Source organism: Stegostoma tigrinum, chromosome 17 (genome assembly GCF_030684315.1).
Source record: "Stegostoma tigrinum isolate sSteTig4 chromosome 17, sSteTig4.hap1, whole genome shotgun sequence".
NCBI lineage: Eukaryota > Metazoa > Chordata > Chondrichthyes > Orectolobiformes > Stegostomatidae > Stegostoma > Stegostoma tigrinum.
Window position 1 is genome coordinate 15,706,245 of NC_081370.1, and position 23,854 is coordinate 15,730,098.

The following is a 23,854-nucleotide window of genomic DNA, read 5'->3' on the forward strand; positions in this document are numbered from 1 at the left end:
AGCACTCTTTAGCTAATGAGCTGCAAGCAATTTATTTCTAACAGGATATGCCAGATGAGACTAATTAACTTTCACACCTATATTTGAATCCTTTCCCCTAATGCTTTTTAGTTATCAATGTACCTTGTTGTATACTTGTATCTATAATTATGTTATAACCTATCTTTGTGATTATCTGAAGTCAACCAGAACTTATTTTTTAATATTGTGACTTTTATAAAAAAATACTAATTACAGCAAAATTACTTTAGATACTGTTTTCACAGTTGCATGATAATTTAGGCTGACTGTCTTCTGGACTGCGATTTATTGTCCTTATTCTGACCAATTCTTTTCACCTATGGAACAACATCCTTTCATTAATGAGGCTGGAATCGAACATTTGTCTTTGGTTGATGAACTTGTTTGATCCCTCAGATTTTTATGACTACAACCCCACAAGTTCATCTGTCTTTGTTATCGTAGAAGTTTAAGTCCTCCTTCAATGTTTGTTGTAAATCTTCAGATTGCCTATCCTTGCACATTTCTTATCAAGACTGACTCTACCAACACTCCTTGCAGCTGTTGTTCATGCAATGCTCCCTTTTGCCTTGGAATAACCCCTTCTCAAAGGTACCTTCGTTCCACTTAAATGCTGGAGCAGGCTTTTAATTTGTTTTAATCACTTTGTCAGCCATTTTGTGTCTTTCAAATATGGGCAGCTCCAACACCTCCCAATTTGGTGCCATCCATTCGTTGAAAAATACTGTTTTTGTTGCTCAAGTTCCAATTGTTATTGTAACATTGAGCCCGTGGAACATCACTGGCCATTTGACTTCACTGTGAATAGCTACCTTTTCGTATTTTGTCTTGAAGTCATCGATCAATTCATCCAACTACTCATTTCTTGAGCTCGCATTCTGTAATCTTATTTATCAGTCAATTATGTGATACCTTTTATTGAAGTCCCTTTGAAAGTCAGACAAATGACATCTTCTTCATTACAATTGTCTACTCTGTCACCTTATTGAAAGCTTCAATAATGTTCATTGAGCAAGGTATTCCCTTTTGAAATTTATATTACTCATTATGAATTCACATGTTGTGAATCAACAGAAATCCTAAGTCAGAACACCTTTACTTTCTGGGGTATTTAAATCAAAAGGACATGGACAATTAGGATGAACCCTCCCCACCCCACCCATTCAGTTTGTTCGCTTCTGCATTACAATACTCACAGCTGAAGCAACATTCATTAACCATTTTTCTGCTCCTCAGCCAGGGACCTATAAATTGAGAATGGATCAAAACCATTTGAGCTTTGTGTCACTAGCTGAAGACATACACGATCAACACATTGGCAGCAGCTAGATCTGATCAACAACAAATATAATCTTTGCTGTTCATTGTCATTCTCAATCTGACCCATTCTCAATTTGTAGTTCCCTGGCACAGAATGGGTGGGGTGGCGAGGGTTCATCCTAATTGTCCATTTCCTATTGATTTAAATCCCCCAGAAAGTAAAGATGTTCTGATTTAGAATTTCTGTTGATAGTTGTACTGATTGGAATGATGTCAGCCAAGTGGGCCTCATAGAATATGTAGTTGTTAAACTGGTCCAATCACAAAGTCCTGGCTGACAGACATAAACAGGAGTGTTGGGTTTTTGCCCCCCCTGGGAGCTGACTCGGTGCTAGCTGGATTAGCCTCATATACAGGTATTACTGCTATAATGTGCGTTTCGTAAATTTGAATTGGCCGAAACACAATTGTTGAATAGTGGACGTTGTCTGGATAATGCAAACTTTCTGCTGCACAGGTATAGCAATTTTCTGCAGTGATTTCCCAAAATGTGATTTTCTATCGTGTGATTTTCTATCGCCAAGGCTAGACAAGAATGTAACTATTTCATTATAGGAGAACAACCTGTGCCATGCACATGTAAATAAAGGGTGACTTGGTGATGGGATAGTCGGCTTCGTGGAGCTGTTTTGATCGTAATATCAAATCCCTCATTGTACTAGACTGTCACCTCTGTATTGGATCACAGCTTTACAGCAAAATTTCTCAGGAGGTTAACTGCTCTGTTTCAGTTGAGGCCAATGTACAGAGTACATTTTGGAGCACTTGTAAAGGTTCTAACATTGAGAGTTGTGAGGTCCTTACACTGAAACCTACAACTTGCTAATGCACGTCCTCTGAATTCTTCCCCTGCCAGGAAAAAGAATAATTTTTTTAAAAATTCACTGTTCCATTCTCAGAAAGCCTTCGTTCTTGGAGAAAAGCAATGTCAGTGTTCAGCTTATCAAGTTCCATATTGATCAGGACTATTTTGTGCATATCACTGACTAGCTGCAGAAAGGTCTGGTGACACAGTGATAGTGGCCTTACCTCTAGACAAGAAGGTTTGGATTCAAATCCCACCTCAGAATCTGGTGACTGTGGCAGTGTGTCATAATACATCCCAATAGGTTAATAAAAGAAGTAAAAGAAATAAAAGTTCTTATATCATCCAAATTTTGACCTGATCTGATGAAGGACTGTGTAAGAGTACGTGTGCCCTGATGACTTTGGCATTGTTTGAATCAATGCAGCAACCAATGTTGACTTAGACCCTCATCTTCTCCATAATTTTCTTTTAGTGACCAGTGTCAAGTCATCTTATCAGTCCTGTGCATGTGGTCCTGACATTTCAACTTGCCAGCTGAAGAGTGGTATCCACTTTTCTTTAGGAGCAAATTACTGCAGATGCTGAAATCTGCACTGAAAACAAAAATGCTGGAAACCACAGTGGGCTGGGCTGCATCCCTGGAGAAAGCGAAATCTAACATTTCAAGTCTATATGGCTCCTCATCAGAGCTGATGTGCACTATCAACATCGATTACTGCATAAATGACACTTCATGTCAGCTCTGATGAAGAGACATCTAGAGTTGAAACGTTATTTGCTCTCTCTCCATGGATACTGCCATACCTGCTGTGATTCCTACGTTTCTTTAGTTTGTGTTGTTTGTTCGCTTCTGCATTACAATACTCACAGCTGAAGCAACATTCATTAACCATTTTTCTGCTCCTCAGCCAAATTCATGTCCATGTGGTTGCTGTCTCTTTTATTTCATGACCTGTCATTTAACTCAAAAATCACTTTGCTCAGTGTGGCACTGTCTGGAAATCCACGTACACCACATCAATTGCATTACTTTCTTCAATCCTCTTCAAAAGAGCTCTAGAAAACTGATTGTATGCAAATTATTCTTTAGAAACATTGCTCATTCTCTCCAATTAATCTATGTTGCCCATGTCGCTATTAATTTTGCGCTGAATTACTGTTTCTAGAAGCTACCACAATTTTAGCTGACTTGCTTGTAGTTGCTGGGCAGTCATCTGACAAAAGCCTGTCAACTAGCATCTGACTTGCCCTAAACTATAGCACTCAAATCACCAATCTAACTGATCCAGAAAGCTACAACACCTCTAGAAACTTGTTAAGTTTTGCTAACTCATTGCAACAGAATACTTCTGTTGTAAAGTGCTTTTCTGTGTCCCAAGTTCCACAATATAAACATGACTGTCCTCTTTCTCCCTTTCTAAATTCCAGTCCAGACCTCAATGTACAAGCTCATTGAGCTAATCAAATTGACTATTTAAGCACTGGCATGTGATTATGTTAATACAGTTGGTTCTGGTACAATGCGTGTTCCAACAACGCCAATTGGCAATAATGTGACTGACGAATAGAGGAACACTGTTTCAAAAACACAAACGTGTGCTGGCTATAATGCAATTCCATTGGTGCTCCTCATCCTGGATAAGTGTCAAGCCATTCTCCCACCATTGGTGAGCTCTTCGAAAACATCAAAGTGCTATTTCTACTCCCAAACATAACTTCTCTCCTTCAACCTATGGACCAGGGTGCAATAACAGCTTTTAAAGCTTATTGTTTAAGGCATACATTTAAGAGGTTGATTGTAGCCAGTGAGGGGGATAAGGACGAAGTTCTTCAATTTAGGGAGAGCTTTAACATCAAGAATGCAATTGACATTATCGTGGACACCTGGGGTGATGTCAGTAAGGACTGCTTGCATGCAGTTTGATGGAGGCTTCTCCAAAACCCTCAACCCCTGCATTAACAACAAAGCAACTCAAAACCTCCTCCCCCATCAAGTCATCTTGACATTTTTTCAAGGTAACATATTACATTTACTTTTTTTAATATTAGAAATGAATTGGACATGTATTCAAACTGCTATCTTTTATGTTAGGCTTTTGAGTGATTTTTGAGCAACTTTGAGTGATATTTTTTGGTGGTCTGTCCCTAACCCCATAGGCCCCGTTATTTCTATAGAGCAATTTTCTATAACACAATGTTGCGCAAGAGTGCAACTACAGGTTGTTCTCCTCTAACATGATAGCTTCATTCTTGCATGACCTCATGCTATAGAAAATTGCCATAAAAAATTGCTTTATAGGAAAATCGCTATGCCCGTACAGCAAAAAGTCTGCATTATTCAAACAGCATCCACTATTCATCAATTGTTACAGCCAATTTGCATTAACGAAATACACGTTATAGTAGAGCTACTTGTGTCGCATTATGGCGGAACCAATTGTACGCTACAAGGTGAAAGTGCTTATCTTGTTACAATGCATATAATCATCAGGAATCATGTGGGAGCAAAATAAAATTTACTGATACCAAATATACCAGGAAATGTTCTTTTAGTGATTATATTTGAAGTGCTGAACTGTGATGTAGATAAACATAAAGAAATAAGCTGTGCATCAAGAATCGGATGGGTATGTAAAATAAATTATGGCTCTCTTTTGGTCCGTAAAAATGGGTAAATATTTTCAGAATATTTGTACTTGCACCCTGTAATGAGTTACTTTAGTGTGCTCGTTAATTTTTATTTAGCCAAAGTAAGCTTTGTCGCAGGAAACAACAATTGTAGAGATACAGGAATCAGAAGGAATGCATACATCAATAACATGTTCATGTGTTCAATTTACGCTGCGGCTGTTGGCATCAAAAATAAGCAGTAATCTGAAACAAACTGTGATCTGTATTTCCCCTCCCACAGCATCTGTCATTAGATCTACATGGTACCAGCGATCAAAGTGATGGGAGTAGGTAAAAGACAGAGGTAGGAATGAACAAATGCAATATCAGGAGAGTATTTGAGAGTAATGTAGTTGATGTGATGAGCACAGGGAAATCTGAGATATAAAAAAGACTAAGGACATGAAGATCAGGCAGAACCTGTTAATTGATACAAAGTTGATGAGTGACAGGAAACAAGTGGTAAACAATTGTTTTTCAAACCACAACTGGTGTTATTGGGACGACTGCATTTCGGGATATATTTTAGCAATCCAGACTTTATGTCAAAACACAATTTCAACGATTTCCAGATGTAGTTTGAAGAAATTTGATGAGAAAATCTGCAAGTGGGAGGAAGGTCAGGAGGTCAACAACACCAACTGAGCACTAACTCAGCTAAGCAGCAAGGCTGACTTACTGGACATAGACTGCACTGCAGAAGCAGTGGATCTGTTCCATCTCCTTATTGAAACCTTCCAGAAAGAGAGAGATTTCCACCACCATACTCCAGTTCTCTCACATATTGCCTGTCATCTCAGCACTGGATAACCTTATTCCAACTCAAATCTGCAAGCATCCATGAAATAGATTGATTGTGATAGGTCAGCGTTCTGGGAAGAACACTCACCAAGGAAGTAATATGGTATTGAATCCACAGTGGAGAAGATCAGCAAAGCTATTGACTTGGTTGCCATGGATTAAGTCCAAATATTGTTGCTATATACTTTAATCAAGAATGGAAAATGAGCAGTGCTGCATCATGTGCAAGTACTTCTTTACCTCTGGAGGAAGGGAAGTATCCCAGTACACAACTAATGCAAAGATGGCTACAAAGGGTCATCCAGTGACTTTTTTTAAAGCTATCAAAGCATCATCCTGCTGAGCATGACGGGAAAAGTATTTGACCTTGTTGCCCTTGTTTGCATCAAACCTGAAATTCCATATCTTTTCAGAACTGAAAAATGTACAGTGGACGTTATTGTTGAAATGAGAGATATGTGGCTGAAGCTTTTTGTCTTGCATTCATCAGGGCAAGCACCAGAATGCCATACTTAAAGCAATCATAACAACTTATACTACGAGAAAGATGTGTGCCAATTTGCTGGCAAGCTAACTCTGGCTGAGGTATTGCTACGGAAACAGAAACAGGGAACTTTAGGCTTCCCCAAACTCTTGGTAATTCAAGAGGTGTAAGGCATGATTATATTCCCTTAGTTTGCTGAGAACAAGTTCCTGCACATGGATATATATCACTTCCAGCAACAAAATTAACATGTTTGATAAAACAAAGAATAGCTGATTTTGTTTGATTTGATCATTGTTTGTATTAGGTAGGATGTATTGTTCTTAACTAGTCAATGCTTGCAAAACTTAAAACAAAAAATCTACTGTCGATGTGATTCGATAACATTTAATCCACCTTAATTGCTGATATGTCTGGTTCATCCCAACATATGAAGTGTCACCAGGTGTCCTTTTATTTTTGCAGGACAGTTTAACATATTTTTAATAATATTTCTCTGTTTTTATGTTTAACCATCTTTTTAGACTCCTTTTCTATAAGTCTATTTATTTATTTGCTATCAATAACTTTCCTTACTTTATCCTATCGTCACAATGAATATTTGTAATTAATTAGTTAAGCTATAAATTTAATAAGGCCTTTATTGTTTCTTGGTCCTCGTTTAGAGAGTCAAAAAGAGCCTAGCATTCACCAACTAACTGAATGAACCTGTGGTAGTAAATAAAATTGTACCTCTGTGTTTCAGGGATATGGGTACGTCTGCTGGAGGTAGTTGGCGTGTTGGCTGTCATTGGCAATGGGTTGGTGATCTCGATCACTTCGGATTTCATTCCGCGATTAGTTTACAAGTATGGATATGGGCCATGTGCTTTTAGAAACAGTTCATATGTTAAGTGAGTATGAAATTTGAATTACAAAAACTCTGTGCCACATGCTGTAATCTATTTGCCAATCAGCTATAAAAGAACAGAAAGAGAACTGAAGCAGCCCCTGCCCAAATGCAGCAAACCTGGACAGCATCCACACCTGGGCTGAGAACTGACAAGTAATATTCATGTTGCGGAAGTGCCAGGCAATATCTTTCTTAAATGACAGCAAATCTAAGTGTCTCCACATGACATTCTACAGCATTTCTATCAGCGAATTGCCTATTATCAACACCCTAGGCATTACCATTGACCAGAAACTGAACTGCAGTACAAAAGCAGGTTAGAGGCTAGGAATTATGTGGTGTTTAACATACTTGACTGAATAAGTGCAGCTCCAGCAACAGCCAAGAAGCTGAACATCATCCAGGACAAAGCAGCCCATTTGATTGTCACCTCATCCATCGCCTTTAACATTCATCATCTTCACTATTGATACACAATGACAGCATACCATCAACAAGTTGCACTGCAGCAACTTGTCAATGATCCTTCAACCAACACCTTCCATGACTTCTACCAGCTACAAAAAAGGATAGCAGGTGTATGGGTAAACCAACACCTGCAAGTTCCCCTTCAAGTCATGCATCATTTCTATTTGGAAATGTATTGTTGTTCTCTCACTGCTGAGTCAAAATCCTGGAACTCTCTAACAGCACAGTGGCTACTTGTATCCTGAGGATTGCAGCAGTTCAACAAGACAGCTGACCACTGTTTTCTGCCAGATAACTAAGGATTGACAATAAATTCTAGTCCAAGTCAGCAATGTCCACAATTCTTGAACAAATAAATAATTAAAAGGAAAACAGGTGATGGCATCAAAAACTTCTTGATGCTGAAAGGTCTCTTTTTCCCTGAGACCTTATTTGAAACCCATTCTCACAAATAAGTAGATACATGGAAATGGTGGGATACTTTTGATGTGCAGATTTCTGAATATTCTTAGTTCTCTTTGACAGACCGATGAATTATTTTGAATACATGCATCAAAAATACAGTGTAGGAGTACAAGCCACAGATTCTGTCAAACATGTTTAGGTGAATATACATGGTGTTAATTACGAACAATGTCTCTGTGTGCTAATATATTTGACGTCACATAATAACTAGACTCTTTATTTTTTTGCTTACCTTGCAGCTGTATGATGGGGTATGTTAATAGTAGCCTCTCAGTATTCTATGTGGAAAACTTTGAGCAAACAGAGCCAAAGGATGATGGATTAAAATCACTTGGATTCCAAGTGACATATTGCAGGTATGATATTGTCTAATCTTATCCCTGTATATACTAGCATCGAATAGTGTGACCTTCTTTCACTACCTTCTTTCCTTCTCTTCTGAAACCGAATACATATGTCACGTTTCCTGAAGAAGTGTCTCGACCCAGAACAGCAGCTTTCCTGCTCCTCTGATGCTGCTTGGCCTGCTGTGTTCATCCATCTTCACACCGTGGTATCTCTGATTCTCCAGCATCAGCAGTTCCTACTATGTCTGTATCATATGTCACATTGTTGCTTCATGACCTAGACACCTTGCCATTACAGGCATCTTGCATATGGAAGACCATGTAACATGGTGGAAATTATTTGACCAGACTGCTAAGTCTCATCTTGCTCTCATTCAATATTCACATATTTGCTTTGTGCAGCACACATATGTTGATAATTACCAGGAGAAAGGACCTTTTATAAGCTCAGCTAATTTGGCCAAGACCAGGGATAAAGGAATAATTTCTGATGGGGAGTCCAGGATTAGAAGGGAAAGTCTAATAAGTTAGAGACATATTTCAGGAATAAAATTAGGAAACATTCTTATACACAGGTGGCAGAACTTTGAAATTCTCTCCCACAAATAACAACTAATGCTCAATCAATTGTTAATTTTAAATCTGAAATTAATGTTTTGTTAATGTATATTATCGTAAGATAATTGCAGCACAGCAAGTGTCCATTTAACACATAGTATCTGTGCTAGCTGTCCTCAGGAGCAACTCATTAAGAATCATAGTTGATAAAAAGAATATGGGATAAAGGCAGTTATGTGGAGTTAGGCTCAGTGGCTTTCTCCTGTTTCCACATATCTTTTGATCAAATTGGATACATTCATCAGTCATGTGGCTTGGTTTTACAATGGAAATTAATTTTTTTTTAATTGAACGATTAGGAGAAAGTGGTTTATGACTCTTCAATCCAAGAATATCATGTGAGATGAAAGTGTGTAATTGGTCAGATTCACAGATGATATACCCGTGGTTCTGATGAAATATTGCACACCTGTAATATAAACATTTTTCTTACTCCACAAATGCTGCCAAACCAACTGGGTATTTACAGCATTTTCTGTTTACACTTTATACAAATTAGGGATTGTGGAAACCAAAGCATTACATAAAGACACAGAAAAATCTTCTAAACCAGGGAAAAATGACAGAGAAAACAAATGATCAGGGGGAAATGCAAATAATTACACATTAAAGCACCAGATATCACTAAACGATCTTCACACAAGCTCTATGAAGGCTTGGGCATAACATCAAAGTTTACTCATTGTGGAGCAGCAACCAGCAGAGCTTGCAATCCCTTGCTGTATTATTAAATCAGGAGAGTGCCAGTTTACAGCCATCAAGCTCAAAGTTGAACTGATTCAGCTTTGGTCACTGAGACATAAAATAAACATATCAGCTTTTATGGAGTTATGAAAACAAGAGGAATTATGCACATTTATACTAGCAGAGACCTGTCTAGTGAAGAAAAGCTTTGACTATATAATCTTGAAAGCTCAATGAGGATTTTGTTTTTGCTCTTTGAATGTAATGCTAGTCTTTGTTTATGTGATGAGTCCAGTTGAGTTTCTCTCAATGGTAATCTCAAGGACATTGATAGTGGGGGATTCAGTGACGGTAACACCACTGACTGTCAAGGGCCTGTGGTTAGATTGTCTGTCATGGTCATATGGTGATGGCTATAGCCCAGTATTTGCCAGCCCAAGCCTGGATATTGTCCAGATCTTGATGCACTTGAACTGCTTTATATCTGAGAAGTCACAAATAGTGCTGACCATTGCATAATTGTCAGCGAACATCCTCATTTCTGACCTTTTGATGAAAGAAAGGTCATTGATGAAGCAGCTGAAGATAGTTAGGCTGGGGAAACAACCTGAAGAACTCCTGTGGACTTGTCCTGGAGCTGAGATGACTGACCTCCAATAACCCACAACTACCTTCCTATCTGTCAGGTATAACAACAATGAGCAGATAGTTTGCCCCCAATATCCATTGATTCGAGTTTTGCTAGGGTTCCTTGAAGCCACACTCAGCTGAATACATGTTGAGGGCTGTCACTCTCACCTCACCTCTAGAATTTAGCTCTTTTGTCCATGCTTGAACAAAAGCAGTAATAAGGCCAGCTGAGTGACCCTGGCAAAACCGAAACTGAGGAGAGCATGTCATTGCTAAGCAAGTGCTGTTTGAAAGCCACCATTGATGACATCTTTCATCACTTTGCTAATGATTGAGAGCAGACTGATGGGGCAGTAATTGGCCAGTTTGGATTTGTCCAGCTTTTAAAGTGCAAGTCATACCTTGGCAATTTTCCACATTAACAGGTAGATACCAGTGTTGTAACTGTACTGGAAAAACTTGGCTAAGGGTCTGGCAAGTTCTGGAGCACAAGTCTTTGGTACCATTGTTAGAATGTTATTAGGGTCCATAGCCTTTGCAGTATCCAGTGTCTCTAATCATTTCATGATCAAGTCCAACATGGGGTTGGCTCTGGGGAAGACATTTTTCTTTGAGGAATTTATTGAAGAGGACTCATGTTTCATTCAAGTAATCAGCTAATAGTTTATTTTATATTTAAGGTGTTATTGAAACATTTCTTTTGGGCTTAATGTTATTAAGGTCATATATGAGATACAGAGTGAGGTGGATAGTAGATTTAGAGAAGTTATTACGCAGCAGAATCAGTCAAAAGCTGGGTGTAAGGTAAGGAGGTAGTTCAGAAGCCTCCGGCTATTCCTTCATCAAATAGATATTCAGGTTTTGGAACTGTAGAAGGAGATGTTCTCTCCGAGGAAAATGGAAGGGCTAGTCAGTTATTGGACACTTGGGATTGTTCTTGTGTTAGGCAGTGTTTGACAAGACTTAATAGAATTATTATTACAGGGGACTCTCCTGTCAAGCATAAATAGGAGATACTGTGGCAGTGAGCATAAATTTTGGAGATAATGGGAATTGCAGATGCTGGAGAATCAGAGATAACAAAGTGTGGAGCTGGATGAACACAGCAGCTTAGGAGCACAAAAGCTGACATTTCAGGTCTCTAGGCCTCCTAGAACTAGAATAGTCTAGGCCCAAAAAGTCAGCTTTTGTGCTCCTAAGATGCTGCTTGGCCTGCTATGTTCAACTGGCTCCACGCTTTATCATCTTGGATTCTGCAGCATCTGCAGTTCCCATTATCTGGGTCATTGGATTAAGAGACCAGGGATAATACCACGAGGACGTTGTCTCCCTGGGGATATTTTTGAAGCCTCTTCCCCAATGAGTTGTTTAATTTTCCACCACTATTCACCACTGGGCGTGGCAAGACTGCAGAGCTTAGACCTGATCCGTTGGTTGTGGGATCGCTTAGCTCTGGCTATCGCTTGTTGCGTGTGGCACGCAAGTTGTCCTCTTTGGTAGCGTTACCAGGCTGACACTTCATTTTTGGGTATGCCCATTACTGCTCCTGGCATGCCCTCCTGCACTCTTCATTGAACCAGGGTTGATCCCCTGACTTTGTCTGAATGTGAGTGGGGGATATGCCGGGCCATGTGGTTGCACAGTGTACTAGGGTACAATTCTGCTGCTGGCCAAGAGTGGATGCCTGGTCTTGAGTTGATAGATCTGTTTGAAATCTGTCCCACTTAGCAATGTGATAGTGCCACACAGCATGGTGGAGGGTATTCTCAGTGTGAAGGCAGGACTTCATATCCAGAAGGCCTGTGAACTGGTCACTTTTACTGATACTGTCATGGACACTTACATCTGCAACCAGCAGATTGGAAAGGATGAGGTCAAGTATGTCTTTCCCTCTTGTTGGTTCCCTTACCACCTGCTGCAGACCCAGCCTTGCAGCTATGTCCTTTAAGATACAACCAGCATGTTCAGTGTTGCTGTGAGCTACTATTGGTGGTGGACATTGAAATTCCCCAACCAGAATATATTTTGCACCCTTGCCACCCTTACTGCTTCCTGCGAATATTGTTCAATATAGAGTAGTACCAATTCATTAGCAGAGGGAGGACAGTACATGGTAACCAACAGGAGGTTTCCTTGCCCATCTTTAACCTGAAGCCATAAGACTTCATGGGATCTGGAGTCAATGTTGCGGACTCCCAGGACACCTCCCTCCTGACTTTTTACAGCTGTTCCACTTCTTCTGCTGGGTCTGTCCAACTGGTGGGATAGGACATATCCAGGGATGGCGATAGTGGTGTCTGGGACATTGTAAGTGAGATACAATTCCTTGAGTCTGATTATGTTAGGCTGTTGCTTAACTGGTTTGTGATTCAGCTCTCTTAATTTTGGCACTAACTCCCAGATGTTAATAAGGAGGACTTTGCAGGGTCAACAAAGCCTTGTCTTTTCCAGTGCCCAGGTTGAAGCCATATGTACCGTCTAGTTTAATTTATTTGTAGCGATTGATATAACAGAGTGGCTTGCTAGGATATTTCAGAGGGCAACTGAGAGTTGACCACATTGTTGTGGGTCTGGAGTCACATGTAGGCCAGTCCAGGTGACAATGGCAGTTTTCCTTCCTTAAAGGACATTGGTGAACCAATTGTGTTTTTCTGACAATCAACAGTGGTCGCATGGTCATCAGTAGATTCTTAATTCCAGATATATTTTTTCATTGAATTTAAGTTACACCATCTGCCACAGTGGGATTCAAACCTGGGTCCCCTGAACATTACCTGAGTTTGTGGATTAATAGTCTAGCGATAATAACCATGAGGCCATCACCTACCTTTCTGATAATTGTGGCTTCCTGTGATTGTCCAGAGGTTCTGCCAATCTCTTAGATGGCCATCAAAGTAGAATACATCAAACTGGGTCTCAAAGAGACCCAGCATTGGGTCAGGACAGGTATATTGAATGTACAATGCAAGGGAGGCCCAGGTTGCAGTATGTTAAACTGAAGATTTTCAAAGTTTCAAAAGCTTTAATCTATTGGCTGACAATGAGTAAAGGTCAATTACTGGTGCAATCTTTGCGATTGCCAGCCTTCGTGGCTTGCTGTTTTCCTGGGCCACAATGTTTTTCAAGACATTTACTTGCCAGTTTAATTGCTTTGTTTGTGTTTGCTTATTCTGTGCCATTCTGCAGGTATCGTGATTACAGAACTGTTGGTGACTATCAGTACACAGTCCAGTTTTGGCATATTTTTGCTGCACGTTTGGCCTTCCTGGTTTTATTTGAGGTAAACAGACTTTTGTTGCCATATAATTACAAAATATTACAAATTCTGCATTGTTTGGTATTTATTCATATCTTGTTTATTATAGTGTGATGAAAGGTTTATATAATATTTATTGCTTTTGGAATTTGGGTAGTTTTATAAAGAGATGTATGTGAATGAGGGTCTTTTATGTTGAAAAAACATCATTCTGAAATCTACCCTAAATAACTTAAATGCACCAGTATAAAGAATACCTGTGACTGCAAGTAAGGCCTTGAGAAAATCCTGGAGTGTGAGTGTGAATGGAATAAGATGTTTATGCTTTTGGATTGATGACAAGTGACTTAAACACATTAAACCATTAGTTTTGTTTTGACTTCAGATTTAAAAACTTAGCATTTAGGTGAGAAGAATCACGAGTTGAGTTCAGAAGCAAACTTTGAAGTTTTTCTCCTAGCAGGTTTTAGTTTGATGGAAACCAGTCACTTTGACAGTTGTGTTTTTAGCTTGTGAAGATTCTGAGCCAGGAGTTTTAGAGGTAGGCATCTTCAGGTTGTTATACATGAAAAGCTTACACCATGAGAACTGTGAAACGTTTATGTCTTCAGACTCCGAAAGGAATCATAAAATTGCATTTACAGTTCAAGAACAACAACCGGAAGGAGTCAGTTAAGTCAAAATTTAATGAGTTGAAATAGGAGTATGATTTCTCTGTTGTATAAAGAAACAAGTTGAAACTTTGTTATAATATTTGTGTTAAGATCTTTCTAATTTTTATACTTGGACTTATTGTTTTCCTTCTTTTGTGTAATAAAGTTGTGTTCTGTTGTTAAAGAACTTCTGCAACAACTTGCAATTATTTCTTGGTGATGAGCCACCATATATAAACCAACTAAATAAAGAACAAAAGTAAGATCCACCAAGCCAAATTTCATGCAGGGATCGGACTTGACCAGAGGTACCATCAGCTGGGATCAAAACGAGGGGTCTTTGGTAGTATTGGAATGAATTTAATTTAGAAGGGATCCATGTCTTTTTAAAGAAACTGATACATGGACATTGGACATAAAACAGGAGTGGTGTGGTGAGATTTATTGCATGGATTAGGCTTGCAAACAGCTGTGAATGTTATTAAGATTTTTCTGAGAATGGAAGACACAAAGTGGGTTATTTGAAGAAAGTGACTGAGGGATTTAGCAAGTAAGTTGAAGATAGAAAGAAATACAGTATCTCATAAGGATGAGATGTTTCAAGTAATTACCTGACATTTAGAATTAAAAGGAGGGAAACCTTACATTGAGATGGCAGCTACAATTAACTAAGGCTCAGTTAAAAACAATGAGATAACTTGAGCTTAAGGAAAAAGAAAAAGTGAAAATTCTTGAATAGTGAAGAAAAGAGTAATGGCAAGGGGGGACAAAGAGAGAAAAAGATAAATGCAAATACAGCTTGCATTGGGAATAAAATGAAAAAGAAAACAGAACAACGGAATGGGAGATGGAATTAAAAAAGCTCGATCTACAAGGAGGTAGGGAGCTTGGACATGACTTAGCTAGAGAAAAGCTTAAAGTAAAGATAGAAAACAGAGGTAGTAACTAAGAGGATAATTATTATTCCAGTGGGAAATTTGATTTAACTAGAAACTTGTGCTTAAATTTACGGAAGATAGAGTTGAAAGATATTTTACCTCATTTTAAAAAGTAGCTGGGAAAATGAAGTGTTTTGACAGGTTCTGCCATAACTGTTTGTCAGAAGAAGTGTGCAGACTAAGAAACTGTTAGGCATTAAGTATGCTTTTTTAATGAGCTTGTCCCTGAAACATATCAATTAAAATTTAGTACTGCAGGAAATAAACATAATCAGATATTCATAGACTTTGCAAGAGAAAGCAAAATCCTGTGGAATAAGTGGTTTCAGATGCTAAAGTTGTAATTTTCTTCTAGAATGTAAGAGGTTATGGACTAAATCAGAAACACTATGCTTGTAAACCTTAAAGCTTATTTAAGTAAACAACAGGTATCAAAGATCTGAGAAATAGGCATTTTTGCAGATGCCCATCTTATCTCCTCACATGGCCTAGTGGTATTATCACTGGATGGTTAATCCAGAGACCCAGGTAACATTCTGGGGACCTGGGTTTGAATCTTGCCACAGCAGATAGTAGAATTTGAATTCAATAAGAATCTGGAATTAGGAGTAAAATAACGACCATGAATCCATTGCCAGTTGATGGAAAAACCCATCTGGTTCACTAATGTCCTTTAGGGAAGGAAATTGCCATCCTTACCAGGTCTGGCCTACATGCAACTCCAGAACCACAGCAATGTGCTTAACTTTCAACTGCCCACTAGGCAATTGGGATAGGCAATATATGCTGGCCTAGCCAGTGACGCCCTCATCCCGTGAATGAATTTTAAAAAAACTCAGGCACTTAAATGTGAGGGATGGTCATATGGGATTCCTCAAGGAAATTGGAAGAATAAAAAATCTTGGGATAGAAAACGTGCTAATTTTAGAAAGCAAACAGAAGGAACCTAAATAAGAAAGGGGAAAGGCTAGATCTTAAAAGTAATGCAGTAGTAGGAATGTATAAGAAATCTTCACAAAAATGTGCATCAGATAAATGGGTATTGAACCATGAGCAGCAGTTCAGGTGAAGTATGTTCTCTACGAACTTATTAGGAAAAAAGAGATGACTCAAAAATGTCAAGGAAATCCTACCTAGCAGATTTTTGGAGGTTTTGAAAATTCTATTTCATAAGTAGAGGTAGTTCAGTATGCCTCTAATTGAGGAGAGAAATCAATAAAGATACTAAGAGACACTAGAGCAAGTCAATCATTGGTACTGGCCGATGATGTAGTTTGCCTTCCTCAGGGATTAACAAATGAAAGAACATTAATTGGAGGGATACATGGAGATTACAAATTGGTCCCTTTGTACAGAGTTGGATTGACGATTGACCTAGTGTGAGGACTAAGATTTATTACTTTTGTGAATTTTAAATTTGTGGACTGAATTGAGATAAAAACTAGTGTTTTGAAGGAATGTCTTCATTTTTTAGAAAACAAGTCCTAAACAGTCATAGCAAACATTGTGTTTTTATGAACAGCCAGTTAAGGGGTTACAGATGAATTGGAGCAGAGAGATTCTGTGTACAGCTGTAGTTGAGTGTCAACAGAAGTTCGTTGGTCCATGGACCAGTGACCAGTTATTGATGACAAAGGCCTTTTTCCTGCCAACAACTATGTGATTTCTTGTCACATAACTGGACAAGACTACTGAATTGGTTTTCCAGTTTTTCCCTTTGATCCATTTCTTTTTTTGCCTGTATCTTTTACTCTGTATGTGTTGGTGTGTGTGTATACATGTGTGTTTATAAGATGGAGTTTATAAGGGAATTAAAGTTTATTAGCAATGTTCTATGTCAATAGTTTATAGTTGTTTACCTGTAGCTGCAATATAATTACTGTGATAAATAGAAATTCTTGCTAAGTACAGAAACCTGGCCCACACTTTCTATCAACCTAGGTTTGAAAGTCAAGTAAATTGGGAAATTTTGTATACATATCTCAAAACCTTTAACTTTTGTGACAAATCTGGGAATGGCTGGAATTGTTTTCCAACACATTATCCCAGTAAATCATGACATCTAGAAAACTGTGAAGTTGCAGTTGCAGTTCTGAAACAAATTCTGATAGGAATTGACTTTTATTTAGATGAATGACCTGGCTGATTTAAAAATGTTGCCCTCACTCAGAATGGTGGAATAACTAGTAAAATTCAAAGAAGCTGGAATGTTGCAGGATAAATATCCTCGATTGTTTCCTAACAGTGCTATGATTAGATCTTAGGCCCATACAGTTAGACAGGAACAGAAGGAGTCTATGAAAGAAAGGTTACTTGGAAATTCAGTTATTGGATACAATTTTCAAAATATAAATAGAAGGAATGAGGGAAAAGAGAATGAGGTTGACATGTTTAGCCCATCGTTACCAGAAATGCAATGAAGCATTCTGAAATAGCCTAATCATAAATTTATTCAGAAGCAATATCTGAGTGTGACTCATTGAAAGACATGCACTACTAAGGAAATGGAAACCACTTCAGACAGCAATTGGTGAGGAATAGGCAGTAGTCCATTAGGTGGCAGCCCATTTGCGTGTCATATTAAAATTTAACTTTTGGCTCAGAAGATTCTAATAGCAAGTCTTTTAGGTTTTAAGCAAACTCAAGTTAAAATATTATCACCTTTTTACTGACAAGGATTATATAAAGATGTGGTTAGAATTCACCTGACATGGCATTACGACAGCTGAGACAAATACCATTGCTTTGCACAAGCTAAATATATTTTGAGAGTTTGATTATTGGATATTATAAAATGTTTGAAGTGGGATAGATTGCTGTACATGTGCTATATCAAACAACTGATTCATTTCTATTTCAGAATGTCGTTATTTGCATCAAGTACTTTGTAGCTTGGTTTGTGCCTGACACACCAGTTTCAGTGAGAAACTGCTACCTAGAGAAAACATTTGTGCGACTACAGAAGGAACTGGAGTGAGTTTTTGTTATGCTGATCTTAAACACCTATGAACCAAAGTACACATATAAATGACTGTACTGGTACATCTAAGTTTTTTATAGCATGTAATTTAACTGTGTGCACATATCTACATGTGATACCAGAGCTGACGCAATATAAACAATTGACTGAACCAACAGGGTTAGTATATGTTAGTATGATAGAAGATAATAATGATGTACATGCAGTACAATATGACTGAGCGGTATTCACAGTTTTTGGTGCATTGTAACATTGGCGCTGGTGTTATATCTTCCCCGCTACCTTTCACAGATCAGCACGATTTGCCATTGTGAATGATTAATATAATGTTACAGCGTGAGTAAAATAAAAATACTGCAAATAGTTCAAAGTAATGCACACCAAAACCCCTGAGCAGATGATTTTTGCTGTTGGCTTCATTCTACTGTCTACAAGTCACAAAGTATTTTGAGCACCAACTATAAAATCTGAATTCCACTCAGTAGAACCACTTTACTTAAAAGATCTTGAACAGCTACCATCACATTTGTGGTTGTCTTTATCCTGAAGTGACATTTAGTAAGGATGATATAAACACTGTACATTATTAGAAAAATACTGTAGAAGAAACAACAGTGGATTGGGACAAATAATGGGAACCTAAAAGCTGCATGAACTCACTGTTATCGTTTGTATAATACAGTTCAAGCAGGATTTTTGTACTTGTGCCCTATTTCTAGGCTGTGCCGACAAGGGCTAAATTTATCTAAATTCCTGTTTGGATCTGCTGTGTCCATTCTTATCAGGATGGCATATATTTCAAAAGGACTGACTCTCATTCTTGAAACCTCATATAGGTTCAAATCAGTCAAATCTTTCATATGATGGCAACTGTCTCGCTACACAAATGACAAGCAATGACTAGCTCCAATAATTGAGAATTTAACCATCACCCCTTAACATTCAGTGACATTACCAACAATGAAAAATCCACTGTCACCATCCTAGGGATACCATTGACAGGGAATTTAACTGGACTAAGCCATATAAATAAGGATCTACAAGAATAGGTCAGGTGCTAGAAATCCTGCAGGGATTAACTCATCTCCTTACTCCCCAAAGCCCATCTACCATCTACATAGAACAAGTCAGAAGTGTGATAATATTCCCTATTTGTCTGGCTGAGTGTAGCTCTAACTACATTCGAGAAGCCTGAATGCAAAGCAGTCCTCCTGATTGGCACCACATCCAAAAAAGCATTAACTCTTTCCATCACTGATGTTTAGTAGCAGCAGTGTGTACGATCTACAAGATGTACTTCAAAAATTCACCACAGTCCTTGGACATCATCTCTAAACCCACTACCATCTAAAAGGACAAGGGCAGGAGATACATGAGAATGCCGACAGCTGCAAGTTCATTCGCATCCTGAAATGGAAATATACCACTGTTCCTTCAGTGTAGCAGGATCAAAATCCTCAATTCACTCCCTAACAACATTGTCTACCTACAGGAAATGTACTACAGCAGTTCATGCCAACAGCAAAAATCATCTGCTCAGGGCTTTTGGTGTGCATTACTTTGAACTATTTGCGGTATTTTTATTTTACTCACACTGTAATATTATATTAATCATTCATAATGGCAAATCATGCTGACCTGTGAAGGTTAGTGGGGAAGATATAACACCAGGACCAATTCACTATGTCGAGCAGCTCAGGTTGAAATGTAGAAGCAGGTGTAGGGCATTCAGGCTTTCGAGCCTGCTCTGCCATTCTATATGATCATGGCTAATGATCCAACTCAGTATCTCGTTCCCACTTTCTCCTAATCCCTTTGATCCCTTTAGCTCGAAAATACCAGACCTAAAGGGCTCACCATACTTTGGTTCAAGAAATTTCTCCTCATCTCAGTCCTAAATAAAATTAATTTGACCATTTTTCATGGGGTGGGGGGGTTGGGGTAGAATTCAAATCCATGTTCCCTGATGCTAACCTGGGATTCTGTCTTAAAAGTCCAGTAACATTACCACTATATCACCTCCTCCTTGATAGGCAATAAATGCTGGTCCAGTCAGTAATTCCCAGATGCCATAAATGAATAGATATGAAAAAGTCCATTCAGTCAGGGAAGGTGTGGCTCATGCAGTGTTAGCTTATGTAATGACAACCTCAGGGAACACTGGAGTTTGAGTCAGTGTAACCACATTCTTGACATGATGATTGTACTTTGTAACTAAAGTGTAACTGACATTTATTTGAAAAATTTAAAGGGCCCATCATAAAAAATGCAAATTGTCTATCCTGTTTTTCAGGATGTCAAGAGAAATCCCTGGTTACTCAAACACTAATGAATGGAAAAATCAATCAACAGATGTTTGAAGCTTTAGAAATATTCTGCCACTGAGAAGTTTTGGTTGACTGAGAACAGCCTTGAGAAGATATTACTTAAGATATTACTTGGGTTATGGCAGTTATTTGAAGAGAAGACATTTGAAGGAACAAAAAATCATTGATTATTCAACGAATCTTGCCATTTAAAGGACGTTTATATTTTCATTGAAATTGAACTGCTGCTAAAAAGCAAGAGTTTTTCAAACATTTCATGAAAATCAATCTAATCATTTGTTATAATGCTTCTTGGTCATGTTTATTGACAAAATGTCTCCCAGATTGATATTAGCAATATCTCAGAAGAGCAGACTTTGATGCTCCAATTTTCAATTTAATTATTCACAAATGACAATCCTAGGTGATTGTATTGTATTGCAATATTTTAAAAATGTATTTGTTTGCTCTGCATCAAACTGGAAATTCTTACTGTGTTTAGTCCCTAACCAAGAGAATTTCATAACAATGAGCTTCATAGTTTGGATGATTCTTTTTTTTCTTTGGGATATAAACCTCTAGGGGATCTATGTCCAGTAAATCAAACAGAAGGTTACTTTTCCACTCAACCTAGGATGAAGCTGATTTTATTTTAGGAAAAGTACTTTCGAAGAGGTCTTTCCCATTCATGTTCTAGCCAAAAGTATATGTTTGATATATATATTCTTTTATTTGCAAGCAAATAATTGGGTTTGTTTTCCCCAGACAGTAGGCAAGATTAGACAATCTGTATTTTAAAATTATTTTATTTTCATTCACAGTCTTGACCCAGTGTCAAATTGGAAATTCAGATGTGTTGATGCTGATTGAAATTCAATCGACAAAAAGCTCTGATTATTAATTTAACCCATGTTACTTCTATGTTCCTTCCATCTCTGGAAGCCACTGCCACTTATGGACCTCAGAGGTCCTCACAGTAAAAAAAAAAGTACATGGAACCATTGAATGGGATTCCATTAAAATATAGGACTTTAGGTTTAACAACTGTGAATATATATATTGGTCACCACACTGGAGGAGAAAAAGGTTAGATGAACACTTTATAGAGTCTTGGCTTGTAAAAGCAACAAAATTACACTGAAATTTTATAAAAGATTTGTTCAACTTCACTTGGAACACTGTATCTAATTCTGGGTATGGCATTTTAGGAAGGAAGGATATGAAACCATGAGAGATGGTGCCGAAAAAATCTTGCAAGAGTAGTTCCAGCAATGAAGAACTGCAGTTACATGGATACTTAGGATTGTTTTCCTTTAGAGATGAGAAAATTGAGAGGTGGTTTGAAAGGGATATTTAAAATCATGAGGAATCTGAACAGAGTAGATATTGAGAAACTTGTTCCTAGGTGAACTGTTAAAAGGCAGAGACTACTATTCTAAGATGAGTGGCAAAAAGTACAATGGATAAGCGAAGAAAACATTTTTATGTGGTGCATGATTAGAATCTATAATGCACTGCTTAAGGGCATGGTGGAACCATATCTATATGTGACTTTCAAAAAGAGAATTGGATAATTATGTGAAAGAGAACAAATTTCAGAGGCTACAAGGTAAAGCTGAAGGAATGAGACCTAGCAAGTTGCTCTTGCAGAGTTGGCACTGACATGATGGAAAAATGACTTCCTTCTCAGCAACAACCATTTCATGGTACGTTTAAAATTAATACTGAGATCCGAAACCATTGATCAGATTTACAACATTGAAATAGGAGTAAATACAGAAAGATTAACAGTGTGGGAGGAAGAAGGATGTCTTGATATGTGTGGTAATAGATGAAGATCGAAGTAGGCTCATGTTTGACATAAATGTCTAGGACTGTGGCCTGTTTTTTTCCTGTAAAATTCAGTAATAATTTCAGATTGTTTGCTGGGTTTTGAGGAGGGAAAAAAAAGACAATCAGAGAGGAAAACAAAACAGAGAGTACATGCTGCATTGACCTTAAGCATCACATGTATCGCATAAAATGGAACTATGATAAAGGAAGTTGAGTTTTTAAAGATCAAGCGTTATCGAAATGAACAGTTAAATAATCTTGAGGGGCTGAACAACTCAGTACTATTCTTGTATTCAATGTTGTGAATCTTCTTCCCAACTATATTTTGATTATCTTGTGCAGTCTTCTCTGAATCATGAATTCAGATGTGGGATGCTCAATGATTTGTACAATGTGAAGTACTATTTGTGACTCATTCAATACTGAAGCAGTCCACATCCATATGTAGTAAGACCTTGACAATATCCAGTCTTGGGTTGGTAAGTGGCAAATAACATTCAAATTGTACATCTGCCAGGTAATGACCATCTCCAAAAACAAAATGTCTAAACATCCCCAAATGGTGTTACCATTGCTAAATCCCCAATACTAAAAAGCCAACGGGGTTACTGTTGACCAGAAACTGAACTGTACCAGTCGTATTAATAGTGTAGTCATAAGGGAAAGTCATAGATTAGGAATTCTGAAATGGGTAGCTCACTTTCTGACTCCCAGAGCTGCTCCACCATCTACAGAGCATGAGTCAAGATTGTCGTGGAATGCTGTCCACCTGCCAAGGTGGTTGGAGCTCCCACAACACTTGAGATGCGCAACACTAATCAGAACAAAGCAGCTGGACTGGTACCCATCTATCATGTTCAGCATTCTCTTCCTCTCCCACTGATGTGCATTGGAAGAAGTGTGCACCAACCTACAAGATGGCATTGCAGCAACTTAGCAAGATGCTTTCAAAAAACTTTCCAAACCAAGTAGGATAAAGGTGAGGCTGGATGAACACAAAACTGGTAAAGAAACAAAACTGTATAGATCCCCATGTGTGGTCCTACATAACTGCAATAAAACTTTACTCTTGCACAACAACCAATTTGCAATAAAAGCTAACATATCATTTGATCTCCTAACTACCAGATGTACCTGCATGCTAATTTTCTGTGATTCAACTACAATGTCATCTCTATCCCTTTGAATATCAACATTTCCCAATTTCTTATCTTTAAAGTCCCTTCTTTTAGATTATGAAATATGATCTCAATAAATATGACTTTTTGTGAATATCACTTACACTATTCAGGCTGCAATGTGGTTATAGATTCTATCTGGAAAACGTTTCTTAGACTCTTCTTCCACCTTGCTAGACCATTTTACTTTCATAAGTATATCCTCAAAACTTATCTTTTCTATAATACATTTATTTTCCATAATGCATTTATTTTCGAAATGGTGAGAAGATTAATAAAGCAGAGGTACAAAGGGATCTGGGAGTGTTGGTCCAGGATTCTCTAAAAGTTAACTTGCAGGTAGAGTCCGTGATTAAGAAAGCGAATGTAATGTTGTCGTTTATCTCAAGAGGGTTGGAATATAAAAGCAGCGATGTGCTTCTGAGACTTTATAAAGCTCTAGTTAGGCCCCGTTTAGAATACTGTGTCCAATTTTGGGCCCCACACCTCAGGAAGAATACAC

The 23,854-nt window shown here is 38.1% G+C and overlaps 1 protein-coding gene across 4 annotated transcripts in view; it reads left to right on the top strand.

Annotated features, from left to right (window-relative positions):
• Positions 1-23,369, top strand: part of LOC125459148 (anoctamin-9-like) — a 138,688-nt gene extending 115,319 nt beyond the window's left edge. For all 4 annotated transcript variants that reach the window (XM_048545126.2, XM_048545125.2, XM_048545127.2 and 1 more), the window contains 5 exons: positions 6,850-6,997; positions 8,169-8,285; positions 13,395-13,488; positions 17,916-18,028; positions 20,329-23,369. In XM_048545126.2, the coding sequence (XP_048401083.2) occupies positions 6,850-6,997; positions 8,169-8,285; positions 13,395-13,488; positions 17,916-18,028; positions 20,329-20,395 (539 nt within the window). In that variant the 3' untranslated portion in view covers positions 20,396-23,369. The remainder of the gene's footprint in view (positions 1-6,849; positions 6,998-8,168; positions 8,286-13,394; positions 13,489-17,915; positions 18,029-20,328) is intronic.
• Positions 23,370-23,854: the final 485 nt, after the last annotated feature.